Source organism: Marmota monax, unplaced genomic scaffold (genome assembly GCF_021218885.2).
Source record: "Marmota monax isolate L192 unplaced genomic scaffold, Marmota_monax_Labrador192_F-V1.1 WCK01_AAM20220418_F8-fsc00131, whole genome shotgun sequence".
NCBI classification, from domain to species: Eukaryota; Metazoa; Chordata; class Mammalia; order Rodentia; family Sciuridae; genus Marmota; species Marmota monax.
In genome coordinates this window covers 2,695,178-2,707,981 of record NW_026693141.1, presented here as the reverse complement: position 1 = coordinate 2,707,981, position 12,804 = coordinate 2,695,178, and the positions used below count along the sequence as shown (strand labels likewise).

The window sequence follows — 12,804 nt, the reverse complement described above, 5'->3', positions numbered from 1 at the left end:
CCTCAGGACCTGAAGCCCCACCTGGCTGGGTGATGGCTAAGAGAGTGAGGTAGGGTGGGCCTGGCTCAGGATGAAGTCACAGGGGCAGCCCCAGGCAGGCCAGTCCCCGCTCTGCCCTCAGACACCAGGGATTGCTGAGGGCCCAAAGAAAGAAGGTGAGCAAAGGGGAGCAAAGCCTGCTAGGGGCAGCATTTCCAGTCCCTACCTGGTGATTTTCTCATTATTCCACCAGACTTTGCTCGCCACAGGCGGTGGGATGAAGGAATGGAACTGAGACAGATTTTCTGTACAAGAGGGGCTGAGGGCTGGCAATTTGTTGAAAGGGGTTCAGCCAGGGGACTTATTTTGAATTTGTGTTTGCAAAGCCAACGGACTTATTAAACTCAATACTTAGGGTTTGGAGGGTCTGAGCTGGGGAGGGTGCTGGGGGACACCATGGGAGGTAATTGATACTCTCCCTCCTCCAAGCTGGCTGCAGACCTTCTCTGAGGAGAAGTAGGAGGTGACAGCCACAGGCACTGGGAACTCAGCCTGGGGAGAATCTCAGGGGCCTGAGTCAATGCCTCCACCTCTGGCCAAGAATAAGTCTATAACCTATTTGAAAAAGCATCTAAGGAGATGGCATAATCTCCCAAGATGGTAGAAATTGCTGAGTCCCTGAGTTACAAAATGTTCCACAATGTGAATATGCTGTGACATTCTACTAAACAACATAAGTCAGAAGTGTGTCTAGGATTCCTCAGGCTCTACTCTTGTACACAAAATGCCCTGGTAACATATCCCCAGACCAGGAGCCACATTCACAGTTTTTCCCACAATGGAGGTAGTCTGCAGTGTACCATCCACACTGCCGCAAAACCCCTCTTGTGACTGAGTCCACCGGGGCCCATAGAATAAAGCAAGCCCTCCCCCCCACCCGTCCTGTAGAAGCAACAGCAGGGGCTTTGATCATTACATAACTCAGTCCAGTCCCCCCTATCACAGGGGATATTTTCCAAGAGCCCCAGGGGATGTCTGAAACTTCAGATAGCACCAAACCTGATTTATATATATATATATATATATTTTTTCCCCCTATGGATACATATCTCTATTAAAGTTTAATTTATAAATGAGGCACAGCAATAAATTAACAATATTAACTAATAAAATAGAACACAAAACAATGTATTATAATAAAAGGTATATTAATGTGATCTCTCTCGCTCCCTCAATAATGCAACTGAGAACTCATCCATCAGTCGAGCTGATAACCAAGAGGGATACTAAGTGACTATCAGGCAGGTAGCATTTACCGCATAGATACATAAGTCAAAGGGATGATTTACATCCCAGGTGAGTTGGAGAGGGAAGACCTGAGATTTGATTATGCTATTCAGAAAGGCATATGATCTAAAACTTATAAATCATTTAGTTTTGAAATTTTCCATATAATATTTTAGACAGATACCATGGAAAGAGAAACTATGTATACAGTGTGTGTGTGTGTGTGGGGGGGGGGGACTGCTGTAATCAACTCTCCAGAGGTTAATTCTCCACATTTGGGCCAAGCTGGGTCATCCCAAGTCGTCCTCAGTTTTCTCATAAACTTCTGACCACACAGAGTAGATTAATGACTCCATCAGAGTCTGAGTAGAGATGCAGATCCCAAGGTTCCACCGTAGATCTGCTAAATTCGACTCAGAGAACGTTTCAGAAAAGCACCTATTGCAAGCAACACTCTGCGGCAGACGATCAAAACTGTCTGACACAATTTGAGCTTGCTATAGCACGAGATTCTAACATATTCCTGTGTTCTTTCCTCCATGAGACAAGCTGTTATACAGACTTAAACAGTGTAAAAACAAACAAACAAACAAAACCCAAAACAAACCTGAGAGAGTACCTATGTGGTTCTGGTGCTGACTACAGTTTAGAATCCCATCTGCAAATGGCAGGGAGGCAGGAGATTGGCCCAGCGGAGGGGAGGTGTGTGGGAGAAGGAGCCCTCCCTTACGTTGGAGAGAGAGCCAGAGCACTGCAGGCCTCCTTCCTCCTGGCCTCCTCCAGCCAGGTTCTCACCTCCTCCCACCTTTGCATCTCCCCCCAGGAAGGCCCCAGTGGGAGAGGGGGTCGTGGCCTCAGGATCCCAGGTGAGGAGCAGTAGGGCTCTGGCCCTTGGAGGGCTGCTGCTGGTAGCTAGGTCAGGACTGGAGCCCGCCTCTGCCTCTCGGACCTGGTCTGACTGGGACCCGAACTAGAAGCAGCATGTGATGACTGGGGACAAGTCAGTCAACTGTGAATGGACCCTCAGACCCCTCTCAGGAAGGACGAAATCCCTGAAGGAAGGAAATAAACCGAATGCGCATGCGTGCCAAGATCTGTGCACACCATGCTGATCTGGAAAAGGCTCAGTGCGTATGGCTGTGTTATCTGTATGGCCATCAATGCGTACTCCCCCCCACCCCCCATATCTCTCTCTCTCTCTCTCTCTCATACACATACATACACACTCACACAGCCACAAAGTGGTTCTGGCTGTAACTGGCTGCGTGAATGTGAGCAAATCATCCAAGTTTCAGGTTCTCCATTTGTACAGTGAGAATTAAGAAACAGTACGCACCTCCAAGAATTACCGTGAGGATTGGCCTGTCACATAGTCTGGGCTCCCAAATATCATTATGTATTTTAACGTGTGTGTGTGTACACACCTGGGGATGCCGTGTAAAATGGTGCCCGTGCTGCCTGTGTTTATGTTTCTGTGAATAAAACAGCACCTATTCATCGAGTGGCCATGTGCCAGACACTTGGTACGTCTGGGGCTGCGTGCATGTGAGGATGTTCGTGTGCTCTTGGTGTGCGTGTGTGCGCACATGTGGATGCATTTTCCTTTCAAAGAAAACTGAAAATAACAGGGACTTAAAGGATCAAACATGTTGGGCATGGCTTTCTCTTTCTCTCCCCCATTTCTGGGATCACAACTATGAAATATGGTAGAAGTCATTAACCCCAGGTGCTCCCCACCGCCTCCTGGGTCTCTAGGGAAGTCACTGTCATTCTGGAGGCCCTCTCTCCCAGCATGACCTGCAACCCTGTGGGGTGCTGTCTCTTTCAACACTGGAGAGCTTGGAGCCCTGCCTCCCATCCCCCAGACTCACTCCCCTCCAATCCACTTAGCATTTATATAGCTCTCTGTAATCAGCAGACAGTTAATCTGCACGAAGCCCAGCACTGGGCGGGGCAGGACAGGTCACAGGCTCCTGGAGACCAGGAGGTTAAGTGTCTCAATCAAGGTCTGCTCCACCATGGCCAGGCTAATGGATGACTTTACCCATTACCTCAGGGAAGTGTGACCCGCAGCTTCTCTTCCCTCTAAAACAGGGGAGAACTCTACATAATTGAGACATTCTTGCTTCTGAGCATTCCTTTGTCCCAAGCTCTGAGATACCTTGCTGGAAAGTTCTGCCATTGGAATGAACAAGACCCAACAACATAACGGCATACAAGATGCCAGTCCCTCTCTCAGACTCCCCAGGGCTCGGCGGGTTTCAATTGAGGTCCCAGAAAGCAGGAAGGGGACAAGCTCCCTTCCCCACCTCTCTTTGGCACATGGTCAATTCAAGTGCCTGGAGAATGTGAGGCCCTCGCCAGGTGGAAGCTGGGCCCAGAGCGCCAGGCCTGCTGACCAGCACTCCAGCCTGCCAGATGCCCTTTACAGCCCCTCAATTGTGCTCGCCGGGCCTTAAGGAGGCTGCGGGCTCTATTATTAGCAGCACTTGACCTTTTCCAGGAGTCTTGGTCTAAAGTAGGCCAGGCACACCCGCAGTGGCTCCCTTCCGCAGCTGGGATGCTATGGCCCGCCCACTTCTCCTCCCCTACCCCTAGGGCCTGCAGCCATTGGCCCAGGGCCTGTCCCTAAATAGTGGGGCTGGAAGCCAGGCTGCCCAGCGTGATGTCCACAATTTCACACTGCATTGTACCGGTCTTCCTTTGCTATGCTCTGAGACCTTCCTCACCAACCTCCTTCTGCCATCATAAAGCCAAGGATGTCTCTCCACCCCATCCCCCAATCACACAGCGCTCCGGATTGCTCATGGATTTAAAACACGAGAAAACCTGTTCTACACAATCCTCCCTAGGGCTGATCAGAGATCGCCCAGGTTAACACCAAGGCTGGGTATGATGTTCTGTACGGTTGTTGTTTGTATTTTTTCCCAAGCTTTGATGAGGAGGTATCTTAGAAAACTGGGTTCAAATTCTGAATTTGCACTTTACTTGCTGTGTGATCTGGGGTTGGTCCTTTGCCCTCTCTGTATCTTAGAATCCTCTCTGTTAACAGGATCCGAAGATACTCTGCCAGGTCTATTTCTGCCTGGTGATATAATGCATTCTATAAATACCTGATGCCAAATTATCCCTGTCCTGTTCCCACAGGTGCTGACTGGGGCACCTGTACTAGGAACCCCATGGGATCCCACGAGGGAGGAGGAAATGGGGCTCTCCTGTCTGGGGACATGGAGATACACTTTGTGCCCTTGTCCTTAGCAGGTTCTGGTTTCACCCCCTATATTTTAGGAGTCCCCTGTGACCCCTGTGGGTTCCTTGGGTCAGGCAGCTGTCTTCGAGGGAATGCTGAGCATATTCCAAAATTCCTTCTAATTCCACAGTAACTAGGACGCAGTGGGTCCCACCCAGCTTCCTGGACGCTAGGTTAGTCTCCGGGGCACCAAGGGAGTCCTGGCCACATGGTGTGCAGGACCCACTCACACCTTTATCTGGGTTTCCTCCATCTATTTAACCAACTCAGCCTCAGCAGGGGATCATGAGGCATCTTGGGACCCTTGTGCCCGTCTCTCTGGGAACTGTGGCCTCAGACTCTCTCCTTCTTCCTGACACCTCCCAGATCCCTGGGGCAGCATCTCCCAGGAAATGAGGCTGTTTTCTCCGCAGTCAGAAACCACCTCCTGTACCTGCTGAATGGAACGTGGGCCCAGGCTTGCTCTCTCCACTGGGCCCTTCTTGTTTTGGGGGGGAATTACTTGGCCAAACCCGTGGGGCTGGTCTGCTGAGCCTCAGGATTCATGAGGAAGCAGGAGATGTTTAATCTCCCCTTTGCGTGGAGCTTTAATCTAGAATGCTGCACAAGCCTGAAAAGTAGCCTGGCTGCCAGAGGAGGTGCAGGAGGTACACCTGAGAAGCTGTGGGGATACACCTGGGGCTCTGGAAGTTGGGAAATCAGGCCCCTGTAATGCTGAGCAAACTTGGGCAAGTATATTGACCTTTCTGAACCCTATTTCCAGCCTAGAGCACTGAAAGTGTGGGGTGTTTTGGGGGGATTCTCTTGGTCCCATATCACACCCCCAAGTACAGTTATTATAGTAGCAACCAGAGGGGTGACACGGGGGACCTGAACGCAGGCGGGGGCACTCACGGAGGTGTTCTGGCACTGCACGCTGGAGCTGTTGAAGCGCAGGGCAGGCACCCTCTGCTCGCCGCCCTGGATGTTCAGGATGCACTCGTAGCCACGCTGCCCGGACTGGGGCTGCGGAAGGTTCTTGGCCTTCAGAGTGATGGGCTTGATCACCTCCACGGGCACCAGGATCTTGTCCACTCGAAGCAGCTGGGGACAGTCCTGGAGACAGAGGGTATAGCTCAGGTAGGGCCGCCAACAAGTCAAAGGAACGGGGACCTCTGCAGACAGCACTCAGATGGCCACCTGCTCCGGACACCTCCCCAGAGGGCCATCTCATTCCTAGCCGGGCACTGTGGGGAAGGGATGGGGCTGAGAAATGTCAGGCCCTGGGGTCACCATCTTGAGGCCACTCCAGCCTCTTCAGGTTCATCAGAATTCCTCCCCTGTGACCCTGATTCTTTGACATGCCTCTGGTCCCCTCCTGAGACCCCTCCACCCCAGGAAAGACTGGCCTGCTGCCTGGGCACTCTGTCCACTGGAGACTGATGGCCTCTTTGTCTGACAAGTTCCCGGCAGCCAAGAGCTGGACCAGAGGGGCGGCAGGAGGAGTTCCCAGGGAGGCCAAGCCTGGACCTTGGCTCTGCCTCTGGAACTCGAGTCTGAACCACAACGAAAGAGGGCGGCAGGCATCCCATATGGAGGCTGTCTGGCATTTGGGAATGTTCTGGAACAGGTTCCAGTGACCTTTTCAATCCAGAAGCTTCTGATTAACCCAAAGAAACACCCCTCTGAGAAGATCCCCCGGAGCTGCTCTTGGATGCCCACAGTGGGTGTGCTCAACCCTGGAGTCGCATGGGGCCCCGGGGCCTTTGCTGATGGAGAAAATGAATCTCGAGGCCCCCTTTTCCTGGGACAATCAGCTCTGTCCAGGGAGGACCAGGGGAGAGTGGGGTCTGAGGAAGGAGGGTGTGTGTCTGCCCAGATGACACATGGCAGCTGGTGGGTCCCTGCCTTCTCTGGAGCTGGGTGGGAGGGTGGGTATCCAGGTCTGTTGGCGCGGGAGGTCTATGTGACACAAGCAGGGAGTGCGGCTTTCAGCCGGGTTCCTTCCTCTGTGGCGCTGTCTGGTGCAGGCCAAGACCGAGGCCCGTGGACAGGTTGACATCAAAACCACAGCACCACATCCTTCCTGAGGGGGCTTTATCACGGGCTCATCGCTGACTCTTGGCAGAGGCTGCTCCCCTCTCCCCAGTTCCGGCTCCCAGCAGAGTGAGGCGGAAAGCAAGCCCTGGGGGGGGGGGGCGGGGAGGATGCGGACCAGAGGGGTCAGGGGCGATCAAGAAACTGGCAACTGTCCCTGCTGGGACCCAAAGCAAAAGTGAGCCAGTCGTTCCCGTGTAGCTCAGAGCTGAGCAGGACGCGGCTGGGCCGGGGAGACTTGAGCTAGCTCCAGCTCCAGCCGAGCTGCTGCTGAGCCGGGGCCCCTGGGCACATCCCCACCTTGAGAGTCAGGTGGGACTCCCAGGCCCCACCCATCTCAGCCAGTCAGGATTCCATGACTCGGGGTGGTCACCCTTTGTCCTTCCTGGTCACCCGGTAAGAACAGAGGAGGAAAAAAGAAGCACGGGTCATGGAAGCAGGAAAGGAAGAGGGGACAGAGAAGCCCCAGGGAAGCCAGGAGAAAGGAGGGGCCAGACGGAGGCCACAGACTGACCAGCAGTGGAGGCTTGCTTGAGGGAGACCCCAGGCCCCTCACACCAACCCTCCCCTTCCCTTCCTCCAGGTTGTCCGCACCTTAACCCCGGTGAACAGCTAAAGGGTGAGCAGCAATTTCTCTCTTGGGCATATCTCCAAAAGACCAGAAAGAAGGGACTGGAACAGATACTTGTCCACTCATGTTCAGAGCAGCTTTGCTGACAGTAGCCAAGAGGCAGAAGCGACCCAAGTGTCCACGGGTGGACGAGTAGATAAACCAAACAAAACAGCATAGCCACACACAGACTAGTACCCAGCCTGAAAGAGGAAGGAGACCCTGACCCAAGGAAGGAAAACGGTAACGTGGAAGAGTGCTGAGCACATCATGCGAAGTGAATAAGCCAGTCACAGACAGGAAACTAGGAGCCACCCAGGAGTCGGGGTCAGGGACAGACAGGAGAACTGGCTGTATCTGAAAGGAGGGGAGTGAAGAGTTGTTTAATAGGCAGTTTTAGTTGGGGACAGCGGGGATGTGAATGTCCTTAAGGCCCCCCAGCTGTATGTACCATTCAAGCTGTTAGAAGGGTAGGTTTGCACCCTGTGTATTCTATCACACATTTAAAACAATAAAAACAAAGAGAAACAGCGGGAAAGCAGGGAGAGTAGGGGCCTGGGCCTTGACCTAGTGCCTATCCCCAAGCCGCCAAAGCACAAGGATCTCTGGGAACCTCGAGGTCTCCACCTTGGGCTCCCTTGGCTGCTGCCTGAACCCCATGCTCTGGCAAGATGGGAATGGGAACGGACGTAAGAGGAAGCTTTCTGTAAAAAACGTTGAAATTCAGCCTGAAGCGGGAGATGTGTGACGCTGGAGCATCAGCGACAGCAAGTCTGAAGCAGGTCTGAAGAGGAGTGGGAGCCCAGGTCAACTGAGGCCCGAGCAGCCTTCCTTGCAGGGAGCTGGAAGCACTTGGAGCGGCAGGCGGGAAGTGTCTTCACCTCCTGCATCAACCTGCTGCCGCTCAGGCTCCTGCATTCAGGGACCCTGGAGTCCGAGAGTCCTCTGACCGACCTAGTGGACCCCTCCTGCTCTGCACAGGAGAAACTGAGGCAGGGACAGGAACAGCTGTGGTTCAGCATCAGCAGATGAACTGCTCAAGTCACCTTCTTTCTCCGTCATGGAAGAGCAAGTTTCCATAGAGGGCAGGACCGCCACAGGGTGGGGAGGTTGGTCAGCAAGGATGTCCCTGTGTGGGGAGGCCTCCTGCCAGGTTGGAACTCTGCTTGGGGCTCAACTGTTCCCATCCAGAACATGGGCAGGAGCCAAAGCATCTCTCAGCTGTGCCCTGTGCCATTTCTCACTGGGGCTTCTTAGGTGTCCTCTAATGAGTCCCGATTAGCAGTGGCTCCTTAAAACCTAGTTTGCATATAAAAAGGTTGGCGCTCTGAGAGTCAGTTCATTAATAGTAATTGGAGAGGCCTAGGGCTGGGCTGGACTGTTTTCCTCTAGTGGAGCTGCTGATTGACCCAGTGCCCTGTCTAATTGAAATGTAAAATGGCCATTTTCCCCTGGGCAACATGCTCCTCCTCTCCCCCCTCCCCCCAGGTTCTGACCTGCCTCTTGCAAAACCACCTACAGATCTGAAACTCATGGGGAATTTCAGAGACACCTCTTGCTCCTCCGTGAGTCACACCTTATTAATGGCCTTATGGATGGTCCCCAGGCTCAGCACCCACCTCCTCCCCCAGACCTAGGTCTTCAGCCTTTGAGGTTCCTCAACTGTAGAAAGCCTGGCTGGGGAATCACATGTGAGAGCAAGAGAAGATCCGTGAGGAGTCTGTCTCGCTTCTGCTAGTTTAAGGACTGGGAAAAGCGTTCTCGTCATTGCTTGGCCTGTGAGAATTAAATTATTCCTCCAAAGGCCTCTTCTGGGGGGATTCCATGAACCAACACTGACAAAGCATCAGGCATAGAGCAAGCATTCAGGAAATGCCGGTTCTCTCCTTGTCTTTCCCCAGCTCAGGCTGCAGCTTGGCCCCCATCTGCTCCCCATTTCCCACCTCAGGTCCAAATGTCCCGTCTCCTCTGCTCCTGCCTCTACCTACGTATGCCTTTTCCATAACCACTAGCCCACCAGTCCTGTTGTCAGTGATCACAGTCTTCTAGGCTTCACATTTTATGCGGAACCTGACGAATTTCAACACCTCTCTGTGCCCCAAACACAAGAGGGGCCAGGTAGGAAGGTGGCAGTTCTGTCCACTGCTCCCCTCATGGCACCCTCCATTCTGGAAGGTGACATCCCTGAGATGTATGTTCCACATGCCCTGATAGAGCCACACCAGCCAGCCATGTGGTCTACGGCATGTTCCTCAAACCCTCTGGGTCCCTTCACCCAGAAAATGAACAGGTTGATTTGGATTAGATGACTTTATGTTCCCTGGGATATTGTGGCATAATAAGAAATAAATATTGGAATTTCCTGAGTATTGTTGTTGGGTTCACCATGAGTCCATTTCAGCCACACCTGAGTTTATGCTAATGAGGTGGCTCCCGGAAGAAGAAGAACCAACCAGGTGATTACACAGTTGGAATTTTCCATGCTTCTTACTAGCTTCTGGGGGAAAGGGGCTGGAGGTTGAGTTCAATCGCCAATGATCTAATCAAGGAACCCGGATGAAGGCGTTCAGAGATCTTTCTAGTTGGGGAACAAGTAGAGGTGCTGGAAGGGGTGCACCTGGAGCTCTGTGCTCCTTCCTCCACACCTTGCTCTATATACTGCTTCGCCTGGTTGTTGATCCATAGCTTCTGTAATATCTTTTATAATAAGTCAGGGAATTATACAAATGTTCTAGTTTTCTGACCCACTATAACAAATTATTAAAACTGAAGGGGAGCCTGATTTATAGCTGGCCGGTCTGAAGTGCAGGTGACAATCAGAATCATGATTGGCATCTGAAGTGGGGACAGTCTGGTGGTGAAGCCAGATTTAAAGTTATGTAGTCAGTGTAGTTAGGTAAATCGGGTCTAATACTGAGTGAAATCTAAAATGGAGGCCATGCTGGCAATGATTGCGGGAAATGCAGGACAACTCAAGGAATGTTAATGAAGTCCGAAAAGGCCCTAGGCCAAAGTCCACCTCAAAGAAATGTTAATGAACAGCCCCCAGCAAAAAGGTGCTGACTCAGAAGTCCTTCCTGACCAGATTACTTCTTTGGCCCACCTGTGTCCCACCCCTAGGTCCTTCCCACCTACATTCCATCACTGAAAGAACTATAAAAAGGGGAGACAACATCCCTTCCACGGATTCCACCTCTTGGGTCCCCTTCTTCCTCCGGGAGAAGTCTTTTCTGCTGTCCTTTAATAAACTTCTTTTTTTTTTTAATATTTATTTTATTTTTTTAGTTATCAGCAGACACAACATCTTTGTATGACACAACATCTTTGTTTGTATGTGGTGCTGAGGATCGAACCCAGGCCGCACGCATGCCAGGCGAGCGCGCTACCGCTTGAGCCACATCCCCAGCCCCTAATAAACTTCTAATTTCTACTCTGACCTTGCCTCAGCGTGCTTCTTTGGTGTTATTCTTCAACATTGGGGAAGCAAGAACTCGTCACCAGTCAACAGCGGTAACAGTGGGACTGAGCCCTTTCTCTTGTGGCATCTGACACCTACTCTAGGTAGGTAATGTCAGAACTGAACCAAATTGTGGGTTATCTAGTTGGTTTCTGCAGAGGATGGGAGAATTGCTTGGCATGGGAAAAATGCAGAACATGGGCCACATCATTCCATAATCTCTTCGAAGCTCAGTTTTCCTCATCGTGAAAATGGTCATAGTAATGACTGTTCATCCAAAAGTGTTCAAAATGTCAATCAACTGAATAAATAAATAATGGAAGGAGTAAGGCCCTGGTGGACTTTATAGGGAAGGCTGGCCTCACGGAAATGGCTATTTACCTGTCAGTAGGGGAGAATTTTATTTATTTTTAATTTATATTTACATTTTATTATTATTTTGGGAGGTTACTGGGAATTGAACTAAGGCACTCGACCACTGAGCCACATCACCGACCCTATTTTGTATTTTATTTAGAGACAGGGTCCCAATGAGTTGCTTAGCACCTCACTTTTGCTGAAGCTAGCTTTAAAATGCAATCCTCCTGCCTCAGCCTTCTGAGCCGCTGGGATTACAAGTATGCGCTACTGCATCTGGCTTATATATTATTTTTTGGCACCAGGGATTGAACCTGGGGCATCCAACCACTGAGCAATTTTTATATTTTATTTTGAGACAGGGTCTTACTAAGTTACTTAGACCCTTGCTAAATTGTTGAGGTTGGCTTTGAACTTGCGATCCTCCTGCCTCAGCCTCCTAAATTGCTGGGATTACAGGCCCAGCATATTTTGATATCTAATTATTGGCATGTTGCCACCTGGCATGCTCACATAGTTGGAGCTCTGGTAGGTGTGTTACTGGTATGATTATTAACATGACAATGGTTCAATTCAGTGTGCATTCCACCACCTCCATGGCCTTACAAATATCTTTTCCCCATGTGCTCTTGTTTCATAGCACAACATGTATGTTCACCACCATGTCTCAGTGGAGAAGATTGGGACAGCAGTGACCTCATTCAGTACCCACACTCATGATGAGTACAATATTTTCATCCAATTATTTCACTTTAATCCATAGATGACTGATGATCCACCCCCATACAGATATCCTTCCAAACATATTACTCTTCTCTTTTCAAGGAGGGTATTTCTCTGAACTGTCATTTGAAAGGGCCAGCTCTTGGAGAATGGAAAACACCTGTACTTAACAAGATTATATGAAGATGAATACAGGCAATAAGAACCAGTCTCTCCCTTGGAGGCCCTTTTGCCTGGGGTGACATTCTGCAGTTGTAGGCATGGACCCAGGGCGAGGAGGGACAGTGGCTCGAGGCACCAGCCAACCTCTAATGGTTTGGCATTCAGGAGGTGGTTCCAGCTGACTCCAGGTCAACTGTCCAGCCCCATGCATATTTTGGTCTCCACTTAACTATGCACAAGATAAAGACAACACTGCTAATTGCAGAGAGCGGGAACACAAAGCAGAAGTCTGAAAGCTAGAGAAGCCTTTCCATCTACCAGGACCTGAGTGTCAGTGGCTGCTTTATTCAGAGGTTTCATTGCATATTTAAATAATTGAACAAGGACATAAAGAATGCCACCAAGCTGGGAGAGGAAAGGGCTGCCTTCAGGGCTTATGCTGCTAGGGAAGGGGGGCCCTCGGCTGTGGATTTACAGCCCCCGGTGTGTTTACAAGATGAGAGCTCTAATTCTACTAGTTGTTACAGCAAAAATGAGGGAATGCAAAGCTCCAGGGGACAGCAGGACCCTGGGGGCAGTGAAGGAACATGATTTGCAGGTCACTTCTCCTCCCCCCACATCACCTTAGCCCCCCCATCAATTCCAAAGACAAGCCAGCCCTGGCCCTAACCATCCCCCACCCCAAATTTATACTCACCTTCTCAGACCCATGGTGCCCAATACAAAAATGTAATGCACCATATATTTTCTTGCTGTTCCCTAAGTTTATAATGCCATTAGCATGATCTATGATGGGCTGGTTTATGGAGAGAGCAAAGAAATAATACAGAGAGGAAATACCCATAACCTGAAGGGGGGAGGGGCAGAAGAGATTGATGGAGAGTGCCGTTGTCTGGAGAAGTG

At 50.8% G+C, this 12,804-nt stretch overlaps 1 protein-coding gene and 1 non-coding gene across 3 annotated transcripts in view; one reads left to right on the top strand and one right to left on the bottom strand.

Annotated features, from left to right (window-relative positions):
* Window positions 1-12,804, bottom strand: part of Plxna4 (plexin A4) — a 425,679-nt gene that overhangs the window by 65,393 nt on the left and 347,482 nt on the right. For both annotated transcript variants that reach the window (XM_046455106.2, XM_058582832.1), the window contains exon 10: window positions 5,411-5,611. In XM_046455106.2, coding sequence (XP_046311062.1) covers window positions 5,411-5,611 — 201 coding nt within the window. The remainder of the gene's footprint in view (window positions 1-5,410; window positions 5,612-12,804) is intronic.
* LOC124099882 (small nucleolar RNA SNORA28) lies at window positions 1,712-1,837 on the top strand. The gene has a single exon (XR_006854119.1). It is a non-coding gene; the product is annotated as a small nucleolar RNA SNORA28 (small nucleolar RNA).